General features: G+C 39.5%; 1 protein-coding gene across 2 annotated transcripts in view; it reads left to right on the forward strand.

Moving 5' to 3' along the window:
- The window catches only part of LOC149153498 (uncharacterized), a 425412-nt gene that overhangs the window by 104419 nt on the left and 303975 nt on the right, over nucleotides 1-17018 (forward strand). For both annotated transcript variants that reach the window (XM_089441366.1, XM_089441367.1), the window contains one exon: nucleotides 16581-16669. In XM_089441366.1, the coding sequence (XP_089297492.1) occupies nucleotides 16581-16669 (89 nt within the window). The remainder of the gene's footprint in view (nucleotides 1-16580; nucleotides 16670-17018) is intronic.

Raw genomic sequence — 17018 nt, forward strand, 5'->3', positions numbered from 1 at the left:
TATAGACTATGTGTGAATTTGCTTATGTTAGTTAGTGCAACGGATCGAAAAGTTTGCAAATAACATAAACACATAAACAAGTTGAAAACACATTCAGACACGTCAACACAACCAAATTTAATAAAGGAGTTCACCAGACTTTTCTGGTTACGTCTCTTGGTCCTTTCGCTTCCAGTGCTGACCTCTTTATTTTGTCTTCAAACGCTGTTACAGGTATGAGCTCGAAACAGAGTCTCAAATAAGAAAATGGACCTCACCACTACATTTAGCCCGAAATTTCGAGTCAAACGAGTATAAACTTGACCATATTTGGCCAATGTGACCTCCAAACCCCCTGGAATGGCCCAAAACCACCTCTGTCCCTGCAAAACCACCCTCTGTTTGGCAAAAACCACCTTGGCCTGTGCAAAACCACCTCGGACTACGTGCTGGTGGTATGGCTGGTTCCGCACTTGCAATTTTTATTAAAAAATTAGTTTGGCTTTGTTTCAAGCCTGAACTGCTGACATGTTGGTTAGCGGAGGTATGTGAAGTTATAACATATATATAATTTTGGAAGGTCAAGGGTTCAAAACCCTCGCCCGACCATTTCGCCATTGGTTACATTATACATTGGATATGCGATATATTACTCTGCTGTTCTGTTGGTTATATACATGGTTTGTATGATATTAATATACCATATGTGGTTGGTATTTGCAGTGAATGTAGGATATATGCAATAACATTAAATCAAAGGTTCGGCAGTCGTGGGGTTGACCCCGACTGTCCAACCTTTTTCTGGCAACAATTCCCGATGCGAAGTAAATACACCCTCACCGCAAATCTTAACAAGTCCCATCGTAGCCCATCTAGTGCGGTCCTCTGGCGAAACTGTTGCCACTTCGGGAGGTCAGGGGTTCGATCCTCCCTAATCCCAAAAATTTTGGAAATGAGGCCAAATTGGGCAAAATCTAGGCTGCCACGTGTCAGCGCTGGATTGGCCCATATGAACCAACCACAACTTGCCACGTCACCTCCTATGCTGACATCATCCAGGACCCGTGGCTCATTCCCGGGATGACACATGTCCCTGTTGACGTAGGCATTGACTTGGTTGACTGTTGACCTGGTTGACCTTTGACTTTTGACTTTTTTGCCCTAATTCTCCATAAACTTTGACTGACTCTAACTTCTCCATTCGCATTGGGATTTACGCGCTGTTCGCACTGTTGGAATCGCATCGACGAGCACTTCGACTTGATCCCACTTTCATCTGCATTTGAAAACTTTGATCTCGAGGCAAAACTTGATCCATTTTGGATCACTCCTCCCCACTGGAAGCTTTTGGACCACCAAAATTTGGTTCTAGTTGTCGACTAAGTGGGGATAAATTTCCTTCACTTTTCCAATCTCTATCCATCGTGCTTTACTTGGATTTGTACCTTTGAGTCCCACTCAAAGATACTCAACATTTCCCCGTCATGAAGTCCTTATTCTCCTGTTAAGAACTGTGTCCTCTTGTAGCTCATTGAGATACTTGGGCAAAAGATCTTCAATGGAAGGTAGCTGACCTTGCTCTCCGGGATCTTCAATCAATGAAGGCTCATACAATTGCAAGTTTTCAACATTTACGACAAAATAGATTTGCATATAAGCTGGTAGATCTAGGCGGAAAGCATTTTCACCAAATTTGTCAAGTACTTTGAAAGGACCATATCTAATTGGTTTCAACTTTTTACCTTCCCCTTGCAGTCTTTCTTTGCTGATGTACAACTAGACTTGATCACCAACTTGAAAACTATACTCAACTCGATGCTTGTCATGTCGCGCCTTATACTTTGCTTGGCTTCTTTCTCGCTGTTCCTGTACTGCCTGGTGAATTTCCTGGATTTCTTTAATGAACTTGGTCGCTTTGTCCACATCACTGTGTCCATCAACTGCTATGTCTTTACCAAAGACAAAATCCAAGGGAGACTTTGGTATAAAACCAAAACAAGTCTCAAAAGGAGATCTCTGAGTAGAAGAATGTTTTGCATGGTTGTAAGCATGTTGCACATAACACAAATGCTCATCCCAAAGTTTGAGATGCTTGTTGCAATATCCTCGAAGCAACTGTATCACTGTCCTATTGACCACTTCTGTCTGACCGTCTATTTGCGGATGAAATGCTGTTCTCTTCTTTAACTTTGTGTCCATTAACTCCCATAGACTTGACCAAAATTTCCCGACAAATCGAGAATCTCGATTGGATACAATAGAAGTGGGCAACGCAAAATGGACCCATACATTTTGAAATAACAACTTTGCAGTTTGTTCTGCTGTGACCTGTTTATTACATGGTGTCGAAATACACATCTTACTGAACCTATACACAACTACATACAAATAATCATGACCCTTTCTAGACTTTGGCAATCCCCCAACAAAATCCATGGAAACACTTTCCCAAGGACGAGAAGGAATTGGAAGTGGAGTATACAAGCCTAATTTTCTATTACTTGGCTTGCCTGTAGCACACATAGTACATCCTTTAATATATCTAGAAACTGTCTCATTCATTTGTGGCCAATAGCAGAATCTTTGTAATTGTGCAACTGTTTTACTTACACCAAAATGACCTGATATGAGAGAAGTATGTGCTTCTCGAATTATATTAACTCTTTCAGTTTGTGGAATGCATAACTTTCCCAAATGATATAAGAGTTTATCCTTTATGAAATAATCCATTTCTTCTACCTGCTTGCCATGACTTAAAGTTGCATATACATCCTTAAACTCTGTGTCTTGAGCATATTGGTCAATGTAACTTTCTTGTATTACTGAATTATGCTCAAGTATTGTGGATGCATTTATGATTGGTTTAGAAAACATGTCTGCAACCTTATTATGTATGCCCTTCTTATATCTGATAACAAGATGAAATTGTTGTAGAAAACCCATTCACCTGTAATGTCGTGATTGTTGCAATTTAGTTTGTGAGTGTAAATATTGAAGTGGTTGATGATCTATGTGTATGATTGTTTCTTTACCCATTATGTAATGTTTCCACTTTTTAACACTCTAAACTAATGCATACAATTCTTTATCATATGTAGGATAGTTAACTACCGCTGATGTGAATGTCTCATAATGAAAGCATATAGGTTTTCTATGCTGCATCAACATTGCCCCCATGGCATATTCACTTGCATCTGTCTCGATCTCAAATGGAAGTTGAAGATCTGGTAGTGCTAGTACTGGCGCTGTACTGATCCTTTCTTTCAATGTGTCGAAGGCTTTCTGCTGTTTGCCTCCCCGCTGAAACACCTGTTTCACACTTGTCAAAGCATGTAAAGGAGCTGCAATCAAAGAAAATTTAGCAATAAACTTTCTCCAATTTACAATGAATTCAACCTTAGAGGGATCTATCTTCAATTCACCACCCCCTACAATATAACCCAAATAATTCAAAGATGTTCTGCCAAATTCACATTTCGACAGTTTTACATAGAGGTTTTCTCTTTTCAAAACATCTAAAATCTGCTTTACATGCTTTACATGTTCATCCCATGTTCTACTGAAAACAAGAATATCATCTAAAGGGACTATTACAAAATCATCAATTAATGGTCTAAATACATCATTCATGGCTCGCATGAATGTTGCTGGAGCGTTAGTTAAGCCAAAAGGCATAACCATCCATTCATAGAGTCCTTGCTTTGTTTTGAAAGCAGTCTTCCATACATCTTGTTGTGCAACTCTGATCTGATGGTAGCCACTTCGCAAGTCCAATTTAGAGAAATAAACTGCATCTTTTAACTGATCTTACAAATCATCAATACGAGGAAGAGGAAAACGATTCTTTATTGTGATTTTATTTAATGCTCTAAAATCAATGCACATTCTCCATGAACCGTCTTTCTTTCGCACTAACACAATAGGTGATCCACACGGTGATGTGCTTGGTCGAATAAACATTTGATCGAGCAACTCCTGTACCTACTTCTTTATCTTTGCATTCTCTAGAGTTGATAATCTGTACATTCCAATGTTAGGTAATGGAGCATCTTGCTGCAAATAAATCTCATGTTCTATCTCTCGCTTGGGTGGAAGCCCTTTAGGCTCTTGAAACAGAATATCATAATCGGAAACAACTTTAACTAGATCTGCTTTCTGTCTAGGATTACAGCCTTGGAATGCATCGGATTTATCAATATCCTTTGCTTATACAATCATAAGTAAAAATTGTTTACTTGAATTTACAATTCTTTTCATCTGTCCTGAATTTATGAGAGAGAAGTTATCTTTGAGTTTATGAGCCCTTACAATATATTCAATTCCATCCTTAGTGAGTTGATACTTATTTTTAGTTCGATAGAAGATATCATTTCTATCGTACAAGTATGGACTTCCTAATACAATTCCACATATATCTAATGGGACTATGTCTAACTCAACCTCATCTACAAACTTTGACCCAGTAGCAAAACAAAGTTTACATTGTTTGGTAACTTGTAGCTTAGTTTTATCACACACCCAACCTAATGGATATGGCTTTTTATGAGGTTTTGTTTCTAGGCCCAACTTCTTTACAATTGGTTCAGAAATCAAATTAACTTGTAACCCACTATCAAATAAAGTATCAACAGAATGCAAAGAAGTACTTGTAGATGCTTTAGAATCTTTAGCTTTTATATCTGTAGCTGTAACCGTTGTCTCGTCACCTGAATCTGATCCCAAGTCCTTTTGAATAGCAGCAACATTCTTTCGCTCTTTACTCACAAACTTCTTAGGCTTCAATTTCGGATGCAATGACCATCAATGTGCTTCATCGTGTCCTTCCTTCTTACAATGAGTGCATGAAGGTTTATCTTTCTTCACAGTGTTTGTTTTCTTCTCCTTCCATTTAAGTTTCTTCTTGCCTTTATTCTTGCTTTCAATAGGTTTGGATGATTTCCCAACATCTTGGGTTACATTTTTACCTCTAGCTTCTAAATGAGTTGCTTGAACCGATACATCATCTAAGCTAGTTGGATTAAACATAAGTATGGTATGCCTCAAATAACTATGAAGACCACCTATGAATTTCAACAATGTCTCTGGTGAGTCAAATGATATGCCTAATGTTAAAGCTTTCTTACGGAATTCCTGAGTATAACTTTGAACACTTTGACCTTTTAATTGACGTAGTGTTTTCCAACTCATCATTGCTTGTTGCATTTAAGCCAAAGGATAAAATTGCTTTTTAATAGCAGAAACAAATTCATTCCAAGTTGAAATGATTTGACCATGCTTTTGGAGATCTGCTTGTGCCTTGCCTTCCCACCATACAAGTGCGGTTCCTCCAAGTCGAAGGCTAGCAAGCTGAATCTTCTTCCTTTCTGAAAAACTTTCTGCACCCTGCAATATACTTCAATTTGTCTTATCCAATTATCACGCTTTTCAGCGTTAAGTTCTCCATCATAAATTGGCAAATCAAATTTTACATCTAATTTGATCAAAGAGGATTTCTTCTTTTTCTTCTTAGAAGGACTAGATTTATGAGAAGAAGAGGATGATGATGACGATGATGGTGAGGATGGAGGAGATGGTGGAGGAAGCATTCCTCCCTTTCCCTTATCTTCTTGATCTTTAGGTGATGAAGTGCCTTCATCTTTGTTCTTCTTAAACTCACGATACATCTCTTGCACCATTGCACGTATCGTCATGAAACTATCCAATAATTGAGATTCTGATCCAAGTGGCATTTCTTCTGCCATCCTTCTTTGTGAAAAGACCCTTCCAATCTCTAGATTCGCCTCAACAAGTTCAACTTCACCTTGTCTGAGTCTCAACCTAGTAAGCATTCAAATCTTCACACAAACTTGTCAAACCTTAAAAACCTTGCTGCTTTGATACCACTTGATCCGTTAATGAAAAAGGTATTATAGACTGTGTGTGAATTTGCTTATGTTACTTAGTGCAACGGATCGAAAAGATTGCAAATTGAAAACACATTCAATCACATCAACACAGCCAAATTTAATAAAGGAATTCACCAGACTTTCTGGCTACGTCTCTTGGTCCTTTCGCTTCCAGTGCTGACCTCTTTATTTTGTCTTCAAAATGCTATTACAGGTATGAGCTCGAAAACAGAGTCTCAAATAAGATAATGGACCTCACCACTGCGGCTCGAAATTTCGAGTCAAACGAGTATAAACTCGACCATATTTGGCCACTGTGACCTCCAGACCCCCTGGAATGGCCCAAAACCACCTTTGTCCCTGCAAAACCACCCTTTGTTGGGCAAAAACCAGCTTGGCCTGTGCAAAACCACCTCGGATTGCGCACTAGTGGTATGGCGGGTTTGGCACTTGCAATGTTTATTAAAAATTAGTTTGGCTTTGTTTCAAGCTTGAACTGCTGACATGTTGGTTAGCAGAGGTATGCGAAGTCATAGCATATATATAATTTTGGAAGGTCAAGGGTTTGAAACTCCCGCCCGACCATTCTGCCCTTGGTTACGTTATACATTGGATATGCGATATATTACTCCGCTGTTTCGTTGGTTATACATGGTTTGTATGGTATTAATATACCATATGTGGTTGATATTTGCAGTGAATGTGGGATATATGCGATAACATTAAATCAAAAGTCTGGCAGTCGTGGGGTTGACCCTGACCGTCCGGCCTTTTTCTGGCAACCATTCCTGATCCAAAGTAAATACACCCTCACCGCAAATCTTAACAAGTCCCATCGTAGCCCGTCCAGTGTGGTCCTTCGGCGAAAACATTGCCACTCTGGGAGGTCAGGGGTTCGATCCTCCCTGATCCCCAAAATTTTGGAAATGAGGCCAAATTGGGCAAAATCTGGGCTGCCACATGTCAGCACCAGATTGGCCCATATGAACCAATCACAACCTGCCATGTCACCTCCTCTGTTGACATCATCTAGGACCCGTGGCTCATTCTCGGGGTGACACGTGTCCTTGATGATGTAGGCATTGACTTGGTTGATCGTTGACCTGGTTGACCTTTGACTTTTGACTTTTTTGCCCTAATTCTCCATAAACTTTGACTAGCTCTAACTTCTCCATCCGAACTTGGATTTACGTGCCGTTCGCACCGTTGGAATCGTATCGACGAGCACTTCAACTTGATCCCACATTCATCTGCATTTGAAGACTTTGATCTAGAGGCAAAAATGGATCCATTTTGGATCAAGCATGTAGGCTTCCTTTTTGACTGCGTCTAGGGCTTGTAGAGATGAGCGTATAGGGCTTCCTCTCTTAGATTTCTCTTCCACTAAAACCCATAACAAGTGGAGAGAAATCAAGAGTGAAGTGTGTGTAGAAATGACTATCAAGTCACCTCCTTTTATACTAAAACATTGAGCACATGTGGGGGTTATTTGGTTGCTGGCCGACCTTGACGAATTGTCTTATAAAACAAATAAATTCATAACTCCATGAATACTTATCGGAATCGGATGATCTTTAGATCAATCCTACACCTCTCGATGAGAGGGATCCAAGAAAAATACCAGCTGCCATAAATAAGATGACCCACATGGAGTTTGGTCCTAGTTGCCAATTTTAACATAAACCTAGAAGTGTTCAAACACCAATTTTTAAATGTCCTCACATTAAATGAGTATTAAATCATGGAACACAGTTGTCCTCTTCCACCATAGCATCCCGTCACAGTTGAGGCTGTGCAACCTCTTGGTAGCTGAAAGGCTCACTGTCAATAAGCTCACTCATTACCTTGTACTTGGAATATCTCTCTGGTGGTCTCTTGTCCCTAATGCTTGATCTAGGAACTCACACAAACTCCTGCTCATCTCTCAATATCTGAAGCAACTCGTAATTCCTTCTCCCACTTGTGGTGGGTAGAGCTTCAAGCTCCTCATCTTGTTGCTGCTCCACGTGCTGTGAACTCTCCTAACCACCTGCACTTTTGCTCGTACTAGTCACTGTACTGGTACTCGTGCCCTGAGCTTGAGATTCCTATACAACCTATTACCACACAATCTAGCGAGCCCCAAGGAGGGAAACCCTATGGTTCAAAATCTAGACTAAGTGATAACAATGGGACAGTGGCCCATTGTCACCTCAGCTAGTGTCCCCAACTCTTTACAAACTTTCACCAATGTGAGGAGTCTTGATAGATAGATAATCACCTTTGATTGATATTCTATGGTTTATGGTACTAGGTGATAAGGAAAAGTCTCTCAAAGGAAGCTCTATATGATGTTTCAATAATTTTAAAAGGGCTTTCGCTCCCTTTAAGAAACCTAGAGAAATCTTGCACAAAACCTAGGGTTTCATGATATATTGCAGTTAAAGGGGCTCCCGAGATCAAGGCAAGGAGAAGAAAGGAATTCTTTTGATTTATTCCAATGAATACTAAGCTCATACAACCATCAAAGTAGTTGCCAAGTCAAGGAAACACAAACTAGGGCTTCTCCTTTTAGGGCACACCTACGACACAAATTTCTATGGATGAAAGCCAATGGGAAGCTTGTCAAACTTTGATGTCTTATAGACAAGACCCTAAGCTTGATGACTATGCTCTTAGAATCCACCAATTCCCTTTCTAATGAATTTTGCTCTATGCCCTAGCCTAGTCCTCCAAGAGAAGGGGACCAAAAATATAGAAGGAAAATGTATGGAGAAAGGAAGGTTTGATCATCAAGCGACTTTTACCGATGACTTCTCCTTTAGGGTATGGAGTCCCATGTTGAAAATTGATGTTCTATGCTAAAATAATTAGTTAAAATGAAACTACTTCCAACAACAATATCAATTACACCATATAAACCATATGCGAAATAAAAGATAACCAAGAACACGTTGAGACATAGAGAATTTAGATCCAATGACCAGGGCAATACTCACAAGGGGAAAACCCAACCAGATTTTTTTTTTTATTAGAAATCAATTGTTCAGCAGAGAAACAAAATACAATGAGATATCAAGAGAATGAAGAAGTTCACCCAAATCTATACTAGCTGTAGCTAGAAGGTCTCAGATAGCAGCAACTGATGCAAACATGGAATCACCTTGGCTCACCAAGTTTTGCTCTTACTCTCCAAGTCTCTCTCTCTCTCTCTCAATCCTTCTCTAGTCTCTCCAACTCTCTCTTTCACAAGTTCGAATTTTCCTCTTACAATGCACAAGTGACTAAGAGTGAAGATATGAGGCAGATATATATAGGAGCAAGGAGTTTGAGTCATAAAGGAGGAGTAACTCACATGCCTTGAGGGAGAGTAACATATGCCAATTTAGGGAGAGAGGTACGAATGCCTTGTAACTCATGCCATAAAGAGAGAGGTACACATGCCTTGAAGGAGAGAGTGTAACATATGCATTAAAGAGTGTGTAAGAGGAATCTTTTATGACGAGTCTTTAATGTGTGTAAGAAAGTGTAAGAGGAGTGCAACGAATCCATTAATAGACGGAGAGTAACACATCATTGAGTGAGAGAGGGAGGTACGAGTGCCGTTAAGGAGAGAGAGAGGTGTAAGGTGGCATGATTGAGTGGCAAGTAGGAAAGGTGACATGTATTTCCATTTTGATAATAATATTATGCTATCGTACTAATAATAATAATAATAATAATAATATTGATGATTAAGTAAAAATTGAACAATTAAGATTGATTAAGGATAAGTTAAGTGATTTTCCATCATCTATACTTGATTACCAATTGAAGAAAGGTGATTTGCTATTTTTGGAAAGTCATGCTTGAAATGATAGACATGACTTTATTGTTTTGGAAATTCACTCTAGAATTGTTAGAAATGAGATTTTATGCAAGGAAATTCATCTCTTAGTTTGCCAATTTTCAACACTCCCTCTCAGCTAGGGAGGAGTTTCTTTATGAAACAAGGATCTTTGCTTTGGAGCAATGATGTTACAATCTAATCAAGAAGAATAATCATAGGGAAGATTCATCCATCACCCTATATTCACTTGTGGAGATTACCACTTGCCAACACATGACAAGGATCTCGCACAACCAAGTCTGATCTCTGCTTGGGGGGATTACTACTTGACAAGGATCACGCACAACCAAGTCTCATCTCTTCTTGGGGGGATTAATTCTTATAATGAATCACGCACAACCAAGTCTCTGCTTGGGGGATTACCACTTGACAAGGATCATGCACAACCAAGTCTCATCTTTGCTTGGGGGGATTACCATTTGACAAGGATCACATACAGCCAAGTCTCATCTTTGCTTGGGGGGATTACCACTTGATAAAGATCATGCACAACCAAGTCTCTGCTTGGGGGGGTTAACACTTTATAAAGATCACGCACAACCAAGTCTCATCTTTGCTATCCATGACCGCCCCCTCTAGTAAGGGTCACATTCGCTAGTCCAAGATGCTCTTTGTAAACCAAGAACTTCCTTTTCGGCAAAGGCTTGGTAAGTATTTCAACTATTTGATCATCAGTAGCAATATGATGGAATCTCACTGCTCCCCTCTGCACCATATCCTGGATATAGTGATATTTGATCTCAATGTGCTTGGACTTGTCATGGAACATGAGATTTTGCAATAGTGCCATCAACACCATGCTTAATTTTATACAACCATTTAGAAGACACAACAAACTGACCTTGAGGTTTTGAAACTACTTCTCATACATCATTTTGAATGATGGACTCATATTTTCAGCCATTGCATCTTTCCACACTTGATCTTTCACAACTTCTTCAAAAGTGCATGGTTCAACTTGAATAGTGTTGCTCATGGTTATAACATATCCCTGGAACTGACATGGTTTCTTACTTTCTCTAAAGGTTTCTTTGGGGAAACATGTTTATCAACATCTTGTAGAGTGTCATGAAGCCATAATGGTCTTTTTTCTAGCAGGAGGATCACAGGGAGGAGGATCCAAGGGGTCCACGGCCTCCATGGGTTCATTAACAAGATTAGTTTCAACCTCAGGATCTTCTTTTATTTCAAATACATCATCTTGTCTATCAACATTAGCAAGAGGAATAGTAGTGTCTCTTGCCTTTCCAAGAGTTGTATCTTCATCAAATGTTACATCCCTACTAAACTCTATATTTTTTTGACTAGGTATGTATATTCTGTATCCTTTACAATTCTCACAATAACCAACAAACATACCTATCTTATCTGAATCTTCCAACTTGTTCCTCTTTTATTTTGGTACATGGAAGTAGACAGGACAACCGTAGATCCTCAGGTGCCCAACCTCGGGCTTTTCACTAGTGAAAACTTCTTCAGGGGCCTTGTTGTTTAGGACACGGTGAAGAGATCTATTTTGGACATGGACAACTGTGTTAACAACTTCTCCCCATAGGTTCTTTGGTAATTTATGACCGTGCAACATAACTTTGACTACTTCCATGATAATTTTGGTCTTTCTTTTGGCCACACCATTTTGTTCTGGGTTATATGGGATAATGGTCTCTTTCTTGATTCCATCTTCTTTTCAGAAGTCAATGAAATCATTGGAAGTGAACTCTTCCCCATTGTCAGATCTGAAGATTTTGATATGCTTTCTAGTTTCTTTTTCTACTAGAGCTTTGTAGTCTTTAAACATGTTAAATGCTTGACTTTTATTTTTCAAAAAATAAATCCATGTCTTGCAAGAAAAAACATCTACAAAGGTTATATAATAGAAGTAGTCACCAAGAGAAGTTATAGGCATAGGTCTACATAAATCAGAATGTGTAAGATGAAGTACCTGATTAGTTCTATTTTTGCTTGAAGGAAATGGTCCCTTTACTTGCTTTCCACTTGCGCATCCTTGGCAAATTCCATCATGATCTGCTCTAATTTCCGACATTCCAAAAACCATCTTTCTCACATGAGGTAATGTTTTATAGTGTAAATGAATGAACCTCTGAAAGTTCACTTTGATGATTGTTGTCATGGATTAGCACATGAATTAGTCTTCCATTGACCTTATTCAAACCTTCACATCTTGAACCTAGAGTGAAGGCATCTCTCATGCTAGATCTCATCGGCCAAGTGAGAACTTTACTATTTATAAAAAACAACTTTCGTTCCTTTATCTTCTAAAGCAGATATGGATACAAGATTATTTTCTAAACCAGGTACATATATAACTTCTTGAAGTGACATAGTTTTACCTTGATATAGATGGAAATAAACAAAACCAAATGTGTTTATAGGATATGTAGAATTATCTCTAAGAATGATTTTCAAATCTGTCTCCCTCTCAACCAAATTTGAGAGCACTTCTTTATAACCTGTAAAGTGCCTTGAGGCACCACTATCAACTTTGGGTTCCTTGAAGAACGATAGCTTTCTTTACGAGCAAAAAGAGCTTCTCTTCTTCTTCTATAATCAAATTTATTGGTACGATTGTTATAGTTGGATCTTGATGCTCTTCTACTTTCTGGACATTCAAGGGCATAATGACCATGCTTGTGCAATTGTAGCATTGGACTTTTGACAAGTCTCTATTCTATTTAAAGGAACTGTTGGATCTGGGAGCAAAATTTATCAAATAGTGATGGCCTCTTCTTCCATTCTACTTCTTGCCTTGGACAACAAAGGCAATAGGTCCTCCCTCCTCATGCTTAGGGATTCTTCCTCTGGAAATTATTTGGGCCTCTTCTTGACTACACTTTCCCAGGACCTCATCAAATGAAGGAAACTTGCCACTGTTGCTGATGGTAGTAATAAAAGTTTCCCAAGCTGGAGAAAGAGCTCCAATTGTAATCAACACAAGCTCTTTATCAGATACAATTTCACCAACTGTAGACAGCTGATCTTTAATTTTAGATATCCTCATGAAGTATGCTTGAATGGTCTCTCCTCTGTTCATCTTAATATCCTTGAGTTGATTCTTCAAAGCAAGAATTTGGCTCAAGTTATTCACTTGATACATTCCAATCAACTTATCATACATTTCTTTGGATTTCTTCAAGTTGGAGACATAGGTGATGAGATGGTCTCCAAGAGAATCAAGGATAATCTTTTTAGCCTTAACTTCTCCTTTCTTGTATCTGGGCTTTATGGTAGCATTAGAGTTTTTTGCTGGTTTTGCTACCTCTCCTTCAACATACTCCAGTACATCACATATCCAATCCGGCCTTCCGAGCGAAGAAATTCAAATCATCAACTAGCTTCTCTTCATTCTTAAATTAAGAAGACATCTTGATTTAGTCAAACAAATTTCAACAAGTAGGAGTAGCTGGTAATATTTCAACAACAAAGTATTATTTCAGAAACAAATAGGAAGGGACAACAAGAGTTAGTTCAGCAGAAAATGAGCAGGAAATAGAAAGGACAACAAGAGATATTTCCACAAAGAATGAGCAGCGAATAGAAGGGACGACAAGAGATATTTTAGCAGAAAATAAGCTGCAAATAGAAGGGACGACAAGAGATATTTTAGCAGAAAATAAGCTGCAAATAGAAGGGACAACAAAAGATATTTCAGTAGAAAATGAGCTGCAAATAGAAGGGACAACAAAATATATTTTAGCAAAAAATGAGAAAGGGAGAAGCTCTTGATTTCTTGTACTTATCTTCACCAAAGCTATGATACCATGTTGAAAATTGATGTTCTATGCTGAAACAATTACTTAAAATGAAATTTCTTCCAACTACAATATCAATTAAGCGATAGTTGATAGAACACACACCATATAAACTGTATGCAAGATAGAAGACAACCAAGAACACAATGAGACACAGAGAATTTAGGTCGAATGAACAAGGCAAAACCCACAAGGGGAAAACCCAACCAGATTGTTCTATTAGAAATCAAATTTTCAGCAGAAAAACAAATACAATGAGATATCAAGAGAATGAAGAACAATATTGTAGTTGGAAAAAGTTTCATTTTAAGTAATTGTTTCAGCACAAAACATCAATTTTCAACATGGTATCATAGCTTTGGTGAAGACAAGTACAAGAAGTCAAGAGCTTCTCCCTTTCTCATTTTCTTCTGAAATATATCTTGTTGTCCCTTCTATTTGCAGCTCATTTTTTGTTGGAATATCTTTTGTTGTCCCTTCTATTTGCAATTCATTTTCTGCTGAAATATCTCTTGTCGTCCCTTCTATTTGCTGCTCATTTTCTGTGGAAATATCTCTTGTTGTTCCTTCTATTTCCTGCTCATTTTCTGCTGAACTAACTCTTGTTGTTCCTTCCTATTTGTTTATGAAATATTACTTTGTTGCTGAAATATTACTAGCTACTCGTACTTCTTGTTGAAATTTGTAGGTTATCCTTGAGAGCCCACAAAATATCTTGGCCCTCCTGAAACCAATCCTTGGCCTTAGGGGCCTTGCTGTCTCCAAACATCACATTAGCGAAAGATAATGCATCATAACCGTACAAAGCTCTGAATGGGGACATACCTATGGACATGTGGTACATTGTGTTGTAGCAGTACTCGCTCAAATGTAACCATCATATCTATGCACTCTAATGGCCCGTCACATAGTTGTCTGGGTAGCCCTCCATCCATTTGTTCATGATCTCTGTCTGCCCATCAATCTAGGGGTGGTAACTAGTACTTGAGGTGAGCTCTGTACCCACCAGTCTAAGTAACTCCTGCCAAAATCCCTCATGAACCTGCTATCCTGATCACTGACAATGGTCTTCGAAGACCATGAAGCCGAAATACCTCCGTAAAAAACAGTTCAGCTACATATGAGGCTGAAGACCAGGCTGAAATAGTGAAGAAGTGGGGAAACTTCGTCAATCTGTCTACCACCGCCATGGACTATAGGCAACCCAGTAAAAAAATCTATCGATATGCTTTGCCATTTCCCCTCAGGGATAGGAAGAGGCTGTAGTAACCCAACAGGGTGTGTCTGCTCCCTTGTTCCTTTGGCATGTATCACACTCCTGGACGTGCCTCAAAACATCATCCTTAAGGCCCCCCCCATGAAAAGCGCTCCTTGATAGCCCTATATGTCTTGGTGGACCCCTGATGTCCAACTAACGGTGAGTCATGGGCAACCTGCATGATCTTCTCCCTCAACTGGGAGTTGGGTACTAAATAAATCCGGTCTCGAAATTAAATCACCTCGTTCATCACCTTGTACCAGTCACTGCACCATCAAGGACCTCACATGCAAATCGGTTCTTGCAATACTCTACTAGCAACTGTGCCCTCCAATCTGGCGCAATGCTCATCAATGAAATGGTGGCTGACCTCCTGGACAACGCATCAGCTACCACATTGTGTTTACCCTTGACATACTCAATGTCAAAGTCGTATGCCTGAAGCTTGCTCACCCACTTCTGTTGCCTCTCTTGCAGCTGCTTCTGCTCCAAGAAGAATCTGAGGCTATTGTGGTCTGTCTTCACTCGGAACCTGTTTCCCACCAAGTACTGCATGAACTTGGCTAGTGCATGCATGATGGCTAGCATCTCTTTGTCGTAGATGGAGTACAACCTCTCGTGGGGTAGTAACTTCCGGCTCTCGAAAGCTATTAGGTGTCCCCCCTGCATCAAGATTGCTCCTATGCCCTCCCCTGATGCATCACACTCAAGTACAAAGGGCTGTGTGAAATCTGGAAGTGTCTACACCGGGTGCTGCTCATAACCTGTTTGAGGCGCTCGAAAACCTCTTGTGCCCCATCTGTCCGCTCAAAATTGAGACACGCTGCCCTTGCATTGTAACCTGTTTGAGGCGCTCGAAAGCCTCTTGTGCCCCATCTGTCCGCTCAAAACTGAGACACGCTGCCCCTGCACTGTGCCTTTGATCCTCAACGTCAAAAAATTCGGTACCCCACGTAAGGATGCAAGGACCCCTTCTACGGGTGCGAAAGGGGCTCCCCCTGATGGTGGTGGTCCCCTCTCCACGTGTGCAACACTGTCATCTCCACCTGCCTCCAACTCTACATCGTTCTCTTGGTCACTGTCAGAGTAGACCTCAATGTAGTGGGCCTTGCCCACTGTGCATCTATGCCATGGTGCCCACGACTCCTGACAAGTGAAGCATAGCTTCCTCCTCCGGAGATTGTTTCGGGTCTCCTCATCCAACTGTCCTCGCCCCTAGTTGGCTCTCGGTGGTGGAGCCCTAATGTCTCTCCCCCACTGCTAGAACCCCTGCCTGAGTGGTGTTGGTGCTTTGGGGATTTTCTTCCTTTTCTCTAATGTTTGGGCCTTTCCTTAGCTTCAAAACTCAAGTGGGGCCCCATAACCCACTTTTCCTAAGTGCAAATGCAATATAAGACAAAATTGGCAAAATTGATATTCCCCCTTGGCAATATTGCTAAGTGGGAATATCACACATTACTCTCGGAAGGGAACACAAGAATATTGCTTGTAGAACTTATTTCTCGATTGGCTCTGATTGATTGAAAATTACATGATTGTCATTGCTTTCATTAAATTAGTGTCTTTCGTTTCCATGTATGCATATTTAGGTCATGGTTTGGGTTTGGCTCATACTTCTTCTGAATGTAGATACTGTAGACCATTGTGTGAATCTATCTAATACCAATGTGTTAGAGATACCATTATAACACATTAAAAATTTGATTTCTATAGGGTTGTCTTTCAGAGCGCTTGACTAGCCTTGTTGTAGAAATTTTTAACTTTTTTCATTCAATGTGTTTTATACTCTCACTTTCTTTGGGTTTTCTTGTTTAAAACAGATTTTAGAAATGATACAAAACCCATATTGCACATTTCTACACATGAGAAGCTTGATGCTGTCCGTTGGAATCCAACTAATCAAGACGAGGTTGGTTAATTAAGGATTACTTTTGTTCCAAATGTACTTTATCTTAATGTGTATCCATGTATATAAACATGGATGAGTTAACTACAATATGTAGAATTGTTCTTTTAATTGAATAGAGTATTCAAGGAGGGTCAATCCTCTTGAAAGTGTATCTCTTAAGGTTGTTAGTTCAAAGTATTGACAGTGAAACAAAGTAAATACAGTGTTAAAAATGAATATAATGTAGTCTGAGATTCTAAACTTTATCGAAATGGAGTCATTTAATACGAGGGGGTTCTCCTTTTATTTCTCTTATGAGGAAGTTGTGCTACCATTTTACCTAACTGCTTTCTTAACTAAGGTCAACTTA

This window comes from Pinus tabuliformis, chromosome 9 (genome assembly GCF_031772625.1).
Source record: "Pinus tabuliformis cultivar Carrire ecotype Pingquan chromosome 9, CPIR1, whole genome shotgun sequence".
Classification (NCBI taxonomy): domain Eukaryota; kingdom Viridiplantae; phylum Streptophyta; class Pinopsida; order Pinales; family Pinaceae; genus Pinus; species Pinus tabuliformis.